The sequence below is a fragment of the Amblyomma mixtum genome, chromosome 2 (genome assembly GCF_055824585.1).
Source record: "Amblyomma mixtum isolate Tamu chromosome 2, ASM5582458v1, whole genome shotgun sequence".
In the NCBI taxonomy this organism is placed as follows: Eukaryota; Metazoa; Arthropoda; class Arachnida; order Ixodida; family Ixodidae; genus Amblyomma; species Amblyomma mixtum.
In genome coordinates, this window is record NC_143013.1 from 216,108,563 (window position 1) to 216,125,559 (window position 16,997).

The 16,997-nt window shown below is 45.4% G+C and overlaps 1 protein-coding gene across 1 annotated transcript in view; it reads left to right on the plus strand.

Moving 5' to 3' along the window:
• Nucleotides 1-11,226, plus strand: part of LOC149362552 (sodium-coupled monocarboxylate transporter 2-like) — a 54,660-nt gene extending 43,434 nt beyond the window's left edge. The window contains exons 9-15 of the mRNA XM_089568329.1: nt 1,982-2,091; nt 2,688-2,755; nt 3,702-3,788; nt 5,971-6,143; nt 8,584-8,684; nt 10,280-10,374; nt 11,086-11,226. Coding sequence (XP_089424455.1) covers nt 1,982-2,091; nt 2,688-2,755; nt 3,702-3,788; nt 5,971-6,143; nt 8,584-8,684; nt 10,280-10,374; nt 11,086-11,226 — 775 coding nt within the window. The remainder of the gene's footprint in view (nt 1-1,981; nt 2,092-2,687; nt 2,756-3,701; nt 3,789-5,970; nt 6,144-8,583; nt 8,685-10,279; nt 10,375-11,085) is intronic.
• The last annotated feature ends 5,771 nt before the right edge of the window (nt 11,227-16,997 follow it).

Consider the following 16,997-nt stretch of genomic DNA (forward strand, 5'->3'; position numbering starts at 1 on the left):
GTTGAATGCATTAAATTCGGCTTTCACAAAGTCCTGTTTCCATCGGATGGACGAAGCGTTCGCTCATCAGGTGCCCAGACTAAAAAACGCGGGGTTCCCGGCCTCTGTGCTGGCTTCGGTGTCGCACCGGATCCTTACGGTACAGAAACAAACTGTAAAGGGAACTAGGTCGCATAAAGAGAGCGCACAGGGAAGAAAAAAGCTCGCCTGCATCCCTTACATACATGGTGTGTCTCACAGCCTTAAAAAGGTGGCTCGCCGTTATGAGGTGGACTTGGTATTTTCAGCCAAGAATAAGGTAGGGCGGATATGTGCCGCCATTGAGAGGTGTGACGCACCGCGGGAAAGAAGGAACGCTTGTGGGGTGAAGCACTCCAACCCGTTTGTGGACTGTGCTTGCGGTGTGGTGTATTCCATTCCCTTAACATGCGGTTGACACTACACGGGGCAGACGGGACGCTGTCTAAATGTACGCCTCCAGGAGCACGCCAGGTGACTTGACGGGGGTTCGGGGACGCACCTGACTAAGCATGTAAAGAAGCCACAAGTGTGCTCCATTGTCCAAGGAAACGCGCGTTCTCTGAAAGCATAAAGATAAGACTTCCCCGGAGATTATGGAGGCCTTCCGCATAAGGAAGTCGGCAGATGTATGCGTGAGTTTGCCATCCTTGCTGCTGCTTGACGCCGAGGTCGATTATCTTCAAAAAAGTGGCACATGTGTTGTTGTCACTCTGTCTCTGTCCCTGTCCCTGTGGTGCCACACCAGTATGAATTCGCAAAACAAAACGGCCTATCTCGCCCTTAACCCACAATGCGTTCCGCGGTTGGTCCAGTTCTTTCATGCATTCCCTACTGCGTACCGCAAAGGAATGCATGTAAACAACATAAGAGTTCTTGATGTTCAGTGGCATGAGAGAAATTCATATGAAATGGTTGAAACCTGGTTGGTGCCTACACCACGCATAAATACCGGTAAACAACGCCTGCAATATAGACTTCCTTCTCTTCTAAACACATACAAATCTGCCAATTTCAACTTGTCTACCTGTACTAATCGTGAGCTGCGTTGCTTATACATAGACTGTGTTACAAAATGATTTTTTTTTCTTTAAACTGCACTAAGAGGTGTTTTTGTTTTGTTTAATTTGTTTTGTTTGATTCATTGTGCTTTTGTTGTTCTGCTGAAAGATACTTATGCAATGATGTTTGGATGAACATGTAAATTGCCCACATGTACAATCTAGTGGTAAGATTTTTTTTGGTGTTAATGTGTTTTTCTCTGAATTGTTTTCTTTTGTTTGTTTTGTTATTTTTTCTCGTCGCCTGTCACTGCTGCCCGGTATAATGGGGGCTGCGGCTCAGTCAAGCTGTCTATGACAGCTTTTTCTGCAGCTCCTCTGTCACTTTTTTGAGGCAGAAATAAAAATGATTGATTGATTGAAATGATCATATCTGAATCTTTCCTGGTATATTTCTGCAAGGGGGCTATTGGAGAGAAAATTCATTTGCGTGGTGATCGACAATGAGTTAAGGAACTCTAATGTATCATTACAAAAGACTCTCTGCTGAGCTTTTATTGTTGAAAGACATGCATACTTGACTTTCTGGTGACTCTTTATTGTGTCGCAAGGAGTGCATGAGCATGATACCAAAAACGAAAGGCTTATATTTGTAAGGGTATGCTATCGCATTTCACTCGTCTAAAGCGAACAGATAGCCTCTATATTTTTACTTGTTTTTTTTTCGTGGTGCAGAAAGGCAAAAAATTTTCTCTCCCACAGGACGTGTTACAATACCAGGAAGTGTAAATAAGTGAGGAAGACGAAATGGTAAAACCTACCTTAAAGAATGTGAACCACATTGGAAAACAAAGAAATATAAAAATCCCTGAAGGCTGACAATCAAGGAAAACGCAAGCAGTGAATAGAAAAATACAATAATGATATAAGGTACCTTCAGCACGATGCTTTCATTTTTGCAGCACTATATCATCACTTATCAACTCATTGGCTGCAGTAACATATGTCGAATTTGTAGCCCTTTTCGGGAAACCATCCAAGAACGGTTCCATTTTCCTGACAAAGGGTTTAGGTAAGCCACGCCTCACAGAATTTCTATAGTCGGATAGGAATCATGTCTACAGTGAAGCTCCGCCGCACTCAGAACAGTGGAACACGCCACCTCCCCGAGAAAACGTAAACCGCTATTACAGCTTTCTTGTTACCATAAAAAGGGGCTAATCACGCCACGAAATTATAACCTCAATAATTTTGGTGCTTGTGCCGTGTACAGTCAAACAATAAAAACTTATTTTGTACGCTGTTATGGTTAGTCAGCAAAGTAATACAGGACGCCGCGAACCGTGGCCCGCTGTAACAAACTGGTTTTTGAAGTTGCAATGTGCTACATTAGGGTATTCGTTGGGTTTTACTGTAAACTTTAAGTGCAAGCCTCAGGAAATGTGCAAGCTTTAGAGGCTCTGATGCGGTCTGATACATTTTAACGCATTGTGATTTTGATTTGTTTTAATGGCATTTTTTTCATCCCTAACAGTCTCTATGTAAAATTTTCCTTTAACCACAGGAAACATCCAGAAATGACGTTACATGTGCAAAATGATGTTATTTCAACTGTGGTACGAATCGACAATATCCAGTTAGTGAAAAATTGATTCTTTTAACCTGCAGCAATGGCCTGTGGCACAATCATGAGCATCTATGCAATCATTGTTCCGTACATGGGATCCGCTGGCAGGGTAAGTTTTCGGCAAGTTTTCGGCAGGGTAAGTTTTGCAAAATTCAGTCTCATTCGGAAACGCGCTAATTCTAGAAGCCTAGAATAAGAAATACACGTATTGTTGAAACGAAGGCAAGTGCTAAGTATACAAAAGTTTAACCGACGCTAAGTTATACGCCACGGGAAAATTCTCTGCAGAGTAGAACATTTTGTGTGGTAAACTAAACAATGTGAGCACCTCGTACACTTTTGTTGGACAGAGATAACGATTACCGCATGAAAAAATACCACTTGTTCCTCCTGTGGTACCGCTAGCAGCTTCCGAAAAGCATCTTATTTGGCGAGTTTGTGTTCTGTTAAGAACTCGCTTACACGCTTTCAAGTGTGCAGAATTTTTCAGATAACTTCAAACTGTAATCGTCCATCATTTCACCGAAACTCGTTGATTAATATACCTTAGCATGAAGGCCGCGTAAGCACACTGAACTGCGTTATCATATGCTGTTATGGTTCAGCGAGTGGTAGAAAAATAGATATTGTGCTTCGCAGAACACAACTTTTCAAACACAAAACTCATATCAGAACTGTATACTCGTACTGCAGTGAGGTTATACTTATATCTGTATTTGTTAATGAAGTGACTGCGTGGTTTCAATATCCCTATTAACTGAAATTGGCACGCCACTTTTTCTGAAACCATAAACGAGTTTAGCATTAAAACACAGGGAGAATTCATTCTGAGCCACACATCAGTTGTGAAAATTATGTGCACGCTTTGACGAAAGATTAGAAAAAAAAAACGCAACACTTGTTTTAGCCTGCCGTATCACGTGCAGACCGTACATTCTATATAGCTGGCATTGCATTTCCTAATCGTGAAAATAACCTCTATGGCAGCTATAAGTAATAATATGGTACTTAAATAAGGGATTAAAAATCTATTTACTTCATGGTGTCATCTGCAGGTCCTCATGGTGCTGCAGAATTGTATAGCTGCACCTTTCGTGAGCCTTTCGGTCTTGGGTCTTGCGTTCCCGTGCGTGAACACAAAGGTGAGGGTCATGAACCCATGTAGCGTGTCAATGCTACTTTTACGCTGTTTAGGTACTACATTATAACTAACCGGCGATAGGGAATTAAGATAGGCCTTAAAATATACTTCCATAACATTACCCACAGCAAACAAAAGGACGATTCAGGATCAGGTTTATAACTCATTGACGTCATCTTTGCTTGCTTGTGGCGTGTAGAAAACTGTTGGGGATCGTTTTCTTTGGGCCAGGTGAAAAGCGAGGTCTTGACAAAGAGCACAACATAGGAAATAAAGCTTACGCCGAAGGAACTATTAGGTTATTTACGGTTTTGGGCTATAGGCCATACTACAAAGCGTTTCATTTGTCTTGAAAATGTTTATCCTAATCTCTAGTCATCTATGTAAGATAATTTATCATGTAAATGTGCATTTAGATAAATACACTGAACGCGGTATTACAGCCCTCATGAAACAGAATTAAGTGCCACACTCCCACAATAAATGTGCCTCATATACAGCAACTAAGCTTTAGATATAAACGTAGCTTTGACGAAGGATATTCTTGGTATAGATGTTTTGATAGGTACTTAACTGGTGTCAGTAGTTAAGTAAATGCTTCATGGAGGGTGTTTTGAATTTCCGTTGACTGTAAGGTCCGGTTACTTCGAAAAAGTGCAATTTTAAATGCACTATAACCGCTCCTTTCCGCTGCCTCCTAATGGCCATTCGAAAGATTGCTTGTAACAACCTGCGTCATAAATATTCTTATGGTGCCTTCGAGTTCTACTGTTTGAGCGCTCTAGAGTTCTCTGACACGTCTACTACAATTCGGCTCGTCTATACCCGGCTCTCTTTTTGTATTCGGCTGGTTCTTTCGGAGCGCCGGCCTCCAGCACAAAGCGCTCTCCCACGCTCCGAAACAGAAGTCACAGCAACCGGGCGCTCTGGGTCACGTGAGTTCTTACCAATCTAGCGTCGCAGGCACGCCGGCGGTGCACGACGGCACAGGCGCCGGTTGTCGTGTTTCGGGTGGTGAAGCGGTTCTATGACAGTTTTGATGTACTGCTGATGTGCCGTACTAGCTTGAATCCAACGTAATTGATCGCGCCTCGGAACGTTGCTTCGCGGTGCGTTGCAGCAGTGACCAACACGGTAACGTCGATGAGCGAACCAGTTGCGTTTGCAAGTACTGAAGAGGCTTAACACGAGGCGCCTTGTACGATGCATTCGAGCCTGAATTTTGAACGGTACATCTTAGCGGGTACGTTTGTGCTGTGCAAATGCTACGTTTTTGTTTATCAGTGCGTGCAGGAGAGAAAACCTGTGTGAGCACGGCGAAAGTGACATGTTTTCTTGGTTGATTACGGATGTCAGCTAGCGAACATTTTTGGTGGCGACCACAGTGATCAAGCTCTCATGTCGCGTTGCGATACCGACCAGACCCCTCGTTATGAGCGAGTGCATTTAGAATAGAATACAGATGTACTTTGACGAAAAGCTATGGTGAATAAATAAAATGCGCTGAACGTTCCTATCGGTCGGTCCCAGCCAAAAGTCTCTCAGGGTCTACTTCATTCACGTGACCGCTCTGAAAGTGCCTGGCCTAGTCGGCTGGGCAGTGTTCCTCCGACTCAGATTCAGAGTTTGCTACCGAACTACGCACTCTAGTTAAGAGGGTCGAGGCGTCCAGTCGAAGACACCATTAGTGCTGCCTGCATAAGCATTAACAGGCAAATAAACTAGCGCATATAGTGCTCCATTGTATGTGATCACGGGAGGAAGACAGGCATTCATGAATGACCTGTCACTAAACAGGGGAAACTATTCCCGGATTTAAAAACGAACTCATCATAACAGCTGTCATTTCCTGGTCCAGAACCATCCGTACCCTTTGTCATTTTATGTCTTTATTCTCGGCTATGCGCACTTGCGCCACCAGTTGTGACTAGCCTACATCTGTGTACTGCCTTGTTTTTTCCAGCTACCTTTCTCCAATGCAGAGCTTGTATTCTTCTAGTTCTCATGGCATGAACTTGGCATGAAGTTCCCATGGCACGAAGAAAGCGTCTCAGGAAAGCCGGCTGACACTTTCAACTGTGTATATTAATTGCTTCAGGCTATGCTGAAAATACACGCTTGTAATAGGCCAATGCACCACTCTCTCCATTCGTACAACTTTGAATGCACTTTTCTTTCCTTAGGCTGCCGTAATCGCAGCCCTGTTGGGATGCATCTGGCAAGCTGCACATACTGCGCTGGACATGACCTATGGAATTCCACCTTCTCGAATGCCAGCTACTACGAACGGATGCGCTTCTAACGAGACTTTGTTTGCTGTGGCGCCTGAGCCCCTTTCCACGTCGCTTGCAGATTCGTAAGTTCGAGTTTCTTGAAAGGCGAGAGGGTTATCTGCCGCAATACACTTTTAGGGACGTGAAAACAGGCAAGAAAATTTCCAAGCTGGGATAAAAGGAAACTTTTCAACCATCCGATTCTTGACTACTTCCTTACGCGAGACATGCGTTGGTTTTTTGCTCCGACCTGAAAAATATTTAAAATTCTAATTTTTCATGCAGCTCAATAGTTGAATCTTCATTGCTCAGTGCATTCTTGGTTAATTTAGACTCTTTTATTTATTCCGGGAGCGCGGTGTGCTAACATGACTGGGTTAAGTCCATGTATTGTGTTTCGTGTCTTTATATAGTGTTTTACTGTGTAGATGCTCTTGAGTGTGCGTGATTATGTTTTTGTTGCTCTCTTCTACAATGTCATAGGGCACTGTGTACACTTCTCCCGTCCTCGTTAATGACTTGTTACGTGTACAATGCGCTTGAGGACAGATTTGTTGGTATTTTTGCTTTCTATTTTTTCCTACCACTCCTGTAATGACCCTTCAATAGGGTTAACAGTATCAATAAACAAACAAACAAACAAACAAACGATTAAAGACGATCCTTGCTGAGAAAGACTTAACTTCCACAAATAAATTTTGTTTGCAAAGTCTCCAGCTTAATGTCATGTAATTTTTTAAGCAGCTATTGTATCTAATTTAACCCTAGGACTAACGACTATTTCAATCAGGGCACTCACTCCGGATATGAAATCGCTAATCAAAACTATTTTCCGCTGCTTCTTCCTCTAGCCTAAATATTTGGTTTATTGTTCAATGATAATAGCTAGCAGTACTTCACAACAATAGCCTAGTATTTTTTATTTGGTGCGCATTATAGGACTCAAGGCAACCGATTCTAATTTGCAAGCCTCTAATGCGCAGTGTCTCGCAACGGCGAATGTTTATTTAAGAAGTAAAGCGCATAAGTTTTAATTTCATGTGATGATCATTTTGTCAGCTATTTGGATAATGTTTTGTAACTTGCGGCATGGTTTTTCTAAAGAAATCGGTGAAGTTTTCGAAATATCTGACAGGAGGACACTCGCTGCGTAGACAAGCAATATTGCATCGACCAGATAATCTCCGGATGCTTCTGTTAAAAAAAAAAAAGATGTTTGGTTTGGTTAATGATTTAGGGGGGTTTAACGTGCTAAAGTCACTCCGGTTATGAGGAATACCGTAGTGAAGGGTCCTGGAAGTTTCCACCGCCTGGGGTTCTTTAACGTGCACTGATGTCGCACAGTACATGGTCCTCTAGAATTTCGCCTCCATCGAAAATCATCCACCGTGGCCGGGATCGAACCGGTGTCTTTCGGGTAAGCAGCCAAGTACCATAACAACTGAGCCACAGCGGGGGCTTAAAAGGTGTGCTAATTGAATATCCTGATTTTATCCGTGCGGAAAAGCGTATTCTTGGAACTGCAATTTCTCACAAACTGTGTTCCAATTGAGAAAATTGGAAGAAACTGCCTTAAAATTTTAGTGATATGCGTCATTTTATGAAAACAGTGTTGGTCGGTCTCGTCAAGACCAATTATATTTTAGATGTGTCCACTCGTTAAGCCTTAATGAAAGGTAATATGTCCCTGATCAAAAATGGTTCACAGTGAGCAGGAAACTTTGCGTTAGTGGGGTATCCTTTTGCGTCAAACTGAAGACAGCTTTAAAACAGAAATTTGAGCTCTCTACTGCAAATGCAGCTTCAGTAGAAACTTTCTAAGCTTCTTCTAACTGGGCTTTAATACAACCATTATTAATGTTATCTAGCAGCAGCCGTAATTATCTCCTGTTGAACCTTCGATAAACTTTGTACAATATTGGGTGGAGCTTACGAAGTGAGCAATCATTGCAGCTTTTATGATAGCGCTCAGCAGAACTTTCATTTGCGGTAATTTTGTTGTCGTTAATGGCTTTTTAATGTTAATAAGAATAAAAATCAATCTGGAAGGAACAGATGTTGCTGGCCACGACATCTGCCATCGGAACCTGCAGCACCTGAGCTGCGCCTAGCGGGAATAAAAGGACAGGGAAAGGAGAACGAATGAAAAAGAAAAGGGAGAGCGGCAGTAGGGAGGGATAGGGTGGGGGGGGGGGGGTAGGGTGGCAATATACACTATGTACAAATACAGGATACTGATTAGAAATACACATGACGTGCGGCGCCGCACTAGGTTGTCGATAATTTGCGGCAAGACTTCATACATGTTAAAGCTAACTATCATTTTGTTTCGTTGTTCGCACTAAGCTGGGGAACTACAACAGTAAGCTGTGTGATATGCACGGCATAGCGCTGTGTTATAGATTACGGGTTATAGTCCCCCTTTGATGTTCACACGGCCGAATGCATCATGAGAATCCTTGATGTTCGTGCTGCCGCAGTTTTATTTAGTACTAATGTACACTAACATCTCCCTTTCTCTAGGCACAGCAACCGACCAATATATCTCATTTCCTCCTACTGGAACAACTTTTTGTGTACAAGCGTGACAATCCTTATAGGGCTGATTCTTAGCTTGCTTACAGGTAAGTTTCTGCAGTTAGATGCGATGTGCTCTAAGTACGATATTTTAAACGAGACAAATTGTTTTTATAAATCCGAGAGAAGTTTAGGGCTACAATATCGTAGCGATGAGCAGATAACCGGCCTTCCTTATCGCAGGCTTAGCTGATAGAGCTTTTGTTCACAGGGGCTTTGACTTGATTGTGCAGTTATGGGGATTTCGTTGGCTGGAGATTTTTAAAAGGCAAATAACTTCGGGAAAGATATTATATTTGAGAGCCAAACAATACCTCACGCGTTTTGAAAATGTAAACTTTCAAGAAAGAAATTGATCAATAAGAAGTAGAAGAGAGTATTTGAACAGGTAAATATCGGATGGAATCCGTAACTCACCAAACCTCCCAAAGTACTTTGCGCGCTTTTTTTCTCCTCCTAAAGGCTGCTGCACATGGCACGACTGTTGCTGCTCTGTGTGATTTCCGTCGTTTTGCGACAGAATGGGGCATCAGTGTCGTCGCAACCCCTATGGGACAGACTTCCAACGAGTTGGTCACGATGCCACACCGTCGGTGCAAAAGTTGGAAACGGCTCAGCCTTCAACCAATAGCAATTTAAAGGGCAACTGAAGCGGTTTTAGAATTCGATGAGTTTAAGGTTGCCGAATCTGCAAAATGTGTAGGGAAAGCCTGCGAAATCGGTTTGCTCTAGCATTCGAAATTGTGGCGTAATCGCGGAATAAAATCGTCGTCGGCGTTCAGCTTCTCTGAAGTGCGCAGTGACAGGTAGAGGCCCCGATAATGACGTCACGTATGGCGGCACTATGTTTCCAGCGAAGAAACGGTTACTCCATGGAAGAAAACCGACGTCATCGGAGGTGACGCTCACGGTGCATTGTTTGGCGCCATCTGACGACTCACAGCAGCATGCAGGTGTAAGCAGCAACATCTGAAATTTCGGCAACAATGACGTCACTGCCAAGTTTCCTTGCACTTCTCCAACGTAGTGAAGTGAAGACTAAACATCGTCGCGGTTTTAATCGATGATAATGTCACCTTATTAAATGATAGTGCAAAAATACTTTGCATGCTTTATCTAGAAGCTTGATAGATTCGCATTCTCGAATAACCTCGAATTCTCAAAAAACCGTTTCAGCTTCCCTTTAAGGGAGGCAGGCTGGTCGTAGTTGCGTATCTGTTGACGAGCCCAAAAATGCTGAAATATTTTATGCAACGTAAAGATGCACGACAGCTAAATAGAATAGTAAAAATTATAAAATAAACGCATAATGAAGTGTTTAACATTTTTATTTTCCACAGCCTTTTACCACCTGAAAAGTTAGCCGCTCACACCGCACGGACTAAAATTGTTAGCATGTGAAATAGCTGCTGCGATTGGTGTCGCAGCGCCAGTGCGACAGAGCAGTATTTTTTTGTGCGCGTCGCACCATGTGAAACAGCCTTAAGTCGTGCTATTATCAGTAAGTGGTATTTAACAAAGAACAAAATGTGCAGCAAAATGTTGTGTCTCTCAATAAAATTGTTAATGTTCGTTAAGGAAAAGCTCTAACACGAAACTCTTGAAAGAATTATTATAACGGGAGATTTTTCTTGCATTATAGATGGTTCAAAGGACTACAAGAAAAACTTGCACCTGACTAGTAGCTGGTTCTTCAAAACCTGGATAAACAACGGGTTCATTTCAAATAACGTTTCTGTAAGTACTATCCAAAGCGTTCTACTATCTTTACTTTGTATTGGATGAAAATGACGCTCACGTGGCTACCACCGCAACAAACAGCCATATTAGGCACAGCGACCGCGCATATGAAAATGCCAATTTCGCCCCAATAGTTAACGGCGCCTGTCGCGCTAAACATCCACACCAAGCCAAACATTTCGGTGATGCGCCGCATTCTTGCTCGAACGCATGTACTTATAGAAATTGTAGCATTCTAAGCCAAAACAATTGTACAGGCCAGGCACAGTGGGTTGTGCGATAGATTGCTACCGAAAGCTCATTAGGAGGCCCAATATTTGCGGCCATTAATCAGCTCCTGATGGTGTCCTTTGTCTACTTACTTTACGTTCACATGTGATATTTATGCTAATAGCGGGTTGGGGGGGGGGGGGGGGGTGCAACGGATAGCCACAGATTTCTCAGTTCAGGCTTCAATAATACGAAAATAACAGAAAAAAGCATCAGAGGTGCTGTTCTTATACATCAACCCATTTCGTCGTGCTTGAGAGTAGAATAGCGCCGTGAAAGTATATGCGGTAATACCATTTACGTACTCTTCCTAAACAAGGGGGGGGGGGGGGGGGGGGCATGCCTGATCAGAATGCTGAACAGGCCACTTGTGCTCTTTCTCTGTATGTGTCATACATTGAACGGATTTCGTTTTACATCAGCTTGACTTCATTTCAGAATGTGGCCACTGCAATGGCGACAAATGAACCACTTCTTCAAAATGCAACAATCATGAAAGAAACTGTGCTAAGCGGTGGTGCGAGAAACGCTGAAGACCCAGAGAGAGATCGTGTAGTGTTGTGTGATAAAGTGGTATAGACTTACTCGGCACGTCGTATTCCTAAATGGATACGGTTTTGAAAAAGCCAATGACCCACCCCGTTGCTTGTGTTATGCGCGTTATTATACACATAATATACCTGTTGGAAGGACTGGTAGCAAGACATCGCTTCAATACGGATGCTAGGAGCAATCTTCGTGAGCGCTCTGAACGACCGATAATACGGTCATTGCACATTTTGAAAAAGACTACCGTGCCGCTTTTGGCTTCATCTTCTGGCGGTGGCAGCCACTCCCGCAGAAAGCAGCATTAGGGGAGAGAGCAAGGAAGGTATCACGGCCAGTGATAACGTTCCAGTGGAGGGGTTGGAGAAGGGGGGGGGGGGCTGGGAGGAGGAGCTAGGGTCATATCATCAGATGTTAGTTTGGTCGTCAATGTATGCTTTTAAAGGAACTCTGTACTGCAGCACTGCGTGCCGTTTGATTTGCATTTATTTATCATGCGCCTCGACCGACGAAGTCAGTTGCTGGTGGAGAAAGTGTGGTGCAGTTGCCGCAATATCCATTCTGCAAATGCGATCTGCGTCTACAACCGCTGCCTCCGGAGACATCGGATAATCCCTCTATTCACGTGACCCAGAACAGGGCCCTTGTCTATTCCTCGAGCTTTTACCTTGTGGTTTTTTTGCAGCAACAGGCATCATTGACACAGACACGAAAAGAGAAAAAGGAGAAGATGCAGCCACGAACGCGGATGAAACTTTAAAGTAAACGGCAGGAAATGGGGAAGGAGGAGGAATAAACTTTATAACAACAAAGCGAAGTTCAGAACGGGTTCCAAGAAGGGCGGGTCGAATCAGGAGTTCTGTCGCTGCTACCTCCCTCGGGTCTGGTCCACCTGCTTCAGCTGGCCACAAGACCGAGCGTCCATAAGAGCGTTTTTTAGGAGGCGTGGGAATGAGAGGGGATGAGCGGCACTCACATGGGGATGTGGGCATGCCGATCGGTAGTGGAACAAGTTGGAATGTGGAGCTTACCATGTGGTAACATGTGGTTGGAGGAAGCTGGTGTGCATTTCTTGCGCGATAGACTGCAATGAAAAGGAGTAGGTTTGTAGTCTCCAGATGACGCCTTTGATCATGTCAAGTGAGTGATGTGAAGGCAGGTATGTGGCTCGACCCACGCGGTAATACAATCTCATTCTGTAACTGTCGACGGGTTATTCCGTGAAAGGAGAGAGCGTTAAATGAGATCCCGGAAAGAAATTTCTCGCGGATAGGCGTGAAAGCGTTCACGCCATCATGCCCATGGCCACACGAGACGACAACGAGATGCGTGGGTTCGGGACCGTCTTCTAGAATGCAGGCAGCACGCCTCGGTAGTGTCGCCTGTACTGCGTTGTAAGGAAGCAAAACTTTTTGTTGGTGACCACCCCGATTAAGCTTGAAAGTTACGTGACAGTGCCTATCAAACACCACCTTGCGAGCGAGTGCTCTGCGGGTGGAATGTGAAAACACTTCGACAAAAATGTACGATATCGAATGAATAGTGTGCTTTGAACGTTGCTTTTGGCCAGTGCCAGCCGAAAGGCTTTCAGGATCTACTTAACTCACCTGAGCGCTCTAAGAGCGCCTGCCATATTCATCTGGGAGGTGGCTCCTCCATCCACATTTAGAATTTGATACCGATCTGCACTCTCTCAGTCAAACGATCAACGCGACCAGTCCAAGCAGCCATTAGTTTCTTTCGAACCTACGCAGCCTACTTTTACCTTAAATGTGCGTAAGAACGAGACGTAGCCACTTGTGATGGAGCTCAACAGCATTTCAGTGGGGTCAGGGTGGCTGACGGACGAAAAAACCCGCTGTTTCACCTTACCGCCGTGACTTGCACCTCAGTCACGACTTGCTGAACTCCCCACTCAGGTATAATTGTTGAAGGCCGGACCGCTTACTAGTTTCAAGAACTATAGGCGCGAACAGAATAATTCTAAACTCCCGACAAACAAGCGATCGCCTGTGGAGTGCACAGGCGGAAACTACCAGCCGCCGTTCTCGAACGAGCGAGCTCCTTCATCAGCGGGCCAAGTTCTTTGATACGCTTAGGTTAGCGCCACGTTAACTGTGTTTCTTCCGAAGCGCAAACGCTAGGAACCCCCTTCTATTACGCGACGGAGAGGTGGGGCCTGCAGGAGACTGCGAAACTGCCGCTGCGTGCTGAATGGAGCGAGTCGTGATTTAGTATATCCGGGACGACGTGAGCTTGGCCAAGTTTTCTGCGTCCATGCTGCGAAACAACCACGCCCAATTTCATTGCCCGGAGTGTAATTTGTCAGGCATAAGCTTGAACATGCTGGTTGCCGGGGATGTCTCATTCCCATGGCCCTCCGTGAGGTCAGCGTGATGCATGGGTTCGGCCGCACCCTCAAGAGAACAGGCAGCATAATTCGGTAGCGTGTTGTTTCAGACGTAGCGCTTGTGCAGTGATGACCACACTTTTCACTTGTTTGGGTCATGTACGTGTGCGCATCTTGGCCCAAGTCTTCTTTTGCATCTTTCTTTTAATAAAAGTGCGCTTGGCAACCCAGTCTTTACTCTGTTTTCTTCTCTTTTGTGTTACTTCTCTTTCGTGTGGCTTAAGGTGGTCTGGTAGCCTGCGCCGGTAGTGAAAACTGTACGCTGTCTTAAACGGGTGCAGGCGGTTACGATTTGATTCGACTGTGCATTCGAACTGGCGGCTATTCGCAGGGCCACTCCCTTGCATTCAGCCTTGCATACTCGGTGGTGTGGAGTGGAGGGGCCATGCGCTCTCTTGGCAACTAATGAGGAACTTAATGTCGCGGTTCCTCTGACTGTACCAAGAGCAGCGTCTCTGTATAGGACGTCCGCGGTGTGTTGGTACAGCTTGGTCAGGAATGCAACCAGCGCTCGATGCCGACCCACGTGGTGACCGGGATGCATGCTCTTGGGAAGTTGCTTCGTTTGAAGGCTGCAATGTAGCCGGCCAACGATCAGTCGTGTAGCGTGTCCGGTCGTGGCATCCGGGTGTTGACTGGAGCAAGCATGAACGCATCTGTTGCACGTCGACTGATCGGTGCTTTCTTTTATACATCTGTTGTTGAAGCCTGAGTGCAGCTACATTAGCCGTGCTGGATTTGAGACCGCCGGAGAACTCGGTCGCGAATTAAGTGTTTCTTATATGTCTGCGGTCAAGAAGAGTAGGCAGTCACAGTCTCTTTGCGACCGAGAGATTAAAGAGTGAGAAGGTATGGTGTGCGTGCCTGTAGTACTGCGCAAGCTGAACCAAGTCACTGCTAGCCTTTTAGATGGCGCGATATGTGCGCTTATTAGTCCGGCTGCTAACTGTCTGTGACCTACGTCGCGTACAAACACAACGCCTCAGTGTTTTCTGCTCTCCACTGAAACTACTTCATAGAAGTCCTCTCTTTCGGCGAACATGGACGGTGCACGCAGCCGCGGCACGCACGTATGCCAAATTTCCGGATGTCTTCAGTGTATCTTCCATTCAAATACTGAAACATCTCTTCCGTCAAAATTAAAAAAAAATTAATTAACGCAGCTGCTCTGCGTGATGCTTCATGTGTCTCAGAAGGAAAAGGATCTGTGCTCAATTCAGCGTCCTTGCGGACGCAGTTTTTTCTCTGGAACAGTAAACATGAAAAAAAAAACGGCTAAGGAGAGGCTCGAACCGCCGCTAAGTTCTGTGCCAAACGAATCACACTACTTGCGTCAGACATGAAGTTGTTCTCAAAGCACGAGCGCCGAATGTGGTTCGGATGGGTTATTTCTTGCCAATGGCATTCACACCGAGGAAATCTTCAAATATGAACATGTGACCTGCCAAAGTGTTGCACTGGCCATGAAATTAAGTCGCACTTACAGTCTGGACCTCTAGCTGACGAAAGTGGCGCATGCTGGGGTGGGATATTAATTAGCCTATTCAAGTGGTCATTACAAGGGACCTATATTGCTCAATATCATGCGTATTATGACAACAAATATTAGTAAAATAGGACAGCCCGAAATATTTTTTTCAAATACAGAGACAGATTGCGCGCCAGTTCTTTTATTGTCTCCAGTTTCCAACCTCTGGTTCTGCGGTAGATTGACAGGAGGTGGCAATATCAGCCCGGGTATGAGGAAGCCCTATATTCAAATAATGCAATTCCAGATGCCGATCCTGTGCTTTTTCATTAGTATGTAGAGACGAAAAATAAAATATACTTGCAATCTGACGTGCAGAAATATATACCTGCTCTTGTGAGTTTGGTCCGCAGTGCTTTCCTCGCAGGACTAAGGAAAAGGAGGCAAGGAGGTTCTAGAAATAGAATGAGTAAAATATATTTGCATTATTCAAACGTTGGAGCACCAAGCAAGGCGCTTACGCCTTCAATTGCCTTTGTTTTCCGCTAGTGAACGGGGCTGTTCAAGGGCGCTGCCCTTTGGCAGTGACGCTGAAGCGGAATTACCCCAAAGCTGTTGCTGGGGGACTTCCTTTTATGCGAAGCATGCTACTTTAGCTACCACTTCAGCCCTTCACCGTGGTTATGCGCCTCCAAATCACGTGATACATGACGTCACACCGCGTGACACGATGACGTCACGACAGCAGAGAAACGGGGGCCCACCTCGCGCCGTCGCTGTGGTTGTGCGCCTCCAAATCACGTGATACATGACGTCACACCACGTGACACGATGACATCACGACAGTGGAGAAACGGGGGCCCACCTCGCGCCGTCGCTGTGGTTGTGCGCCTCCAAATCACGTGATACATGATGCCACACCAGGTGATACGATGACGTCACGACAGTGGAGAAACGGGGGCCCACCTCGCGCCGTCGCTGTGGTTGTGCGCCTCCAAATTACGCGACACGATGATGCCTCGCATTCTCCAGTCTTAACCAAGTTAAGCCTCAGCCATTTTTTCTGTGGTCCTTTTCGAAAATCCGGGGTGAAACAATGTGCGAATGCGGGTTGGTTCTTCGATCCGGCTAGAGCCTCCAAAAACGGCAGTAGCACGATAGCTACCGAAGCAAGCCACCCGCGGTTCGATGAAACCACAGATGTAGGGAGGCCAGGTGAAGGCGAGGAGCTTCAAGAGGGCAAAAGGGGAGGGCGGGGGGGGTACGTGTCTTTCGAAACTGAGCAGACTGTGCGTCACGGTGTGCGCTGCTCTTTAATTGGCCTGGTCTGATGTGGGCTCTCATGGCTGTTATCTAGCACTCCGCAGGTTCAAAAATCTCTCTGGCGCTGGTGACAAGCGGGTTGCTTGTATCACCCGTGCCTTACTAAATGTAGGGTGCCAATTACACCATCTTTGCAATTGGTGTCTTCAAGCACCAAGGAAATCGGGATGGAAACAGGGTCACAGCAGCTCCTCCCTGGCCGAAAAGGCGCGCGGAGGGAAGGGCTTTACAGTCGCTTCTCGCAGCGCCGATTGGCTTGGTAAACGCGTTCTTAAATTAGTAAACTGGTTCATTGAGGAAAGGCAATGGCGCAGTGCTCGGAAGTTGGTTTCTCTCTTGCGTGGCCTGCGAACTCGTAGCTTCAGCGCAAGGTTCCAGAATGCGGGTTGAAGTTCACAACAACCAGCAAATGCCCTTCCCTCCCGCCGAGCATCTTTTGTTTTTCCATAATTGTCGGCAGGGGACAGGTTTCACCGCAAGCGTCGTGTGGCACCATAGACCCTTCATTGGGGAAACAATTTTAAAAGTTAGGTTTCTTGTATCTAAATCTTTTTTTTCCCAAGGAACATACCTGATAGAACTTGCCTCTACAATCTTTCGGTC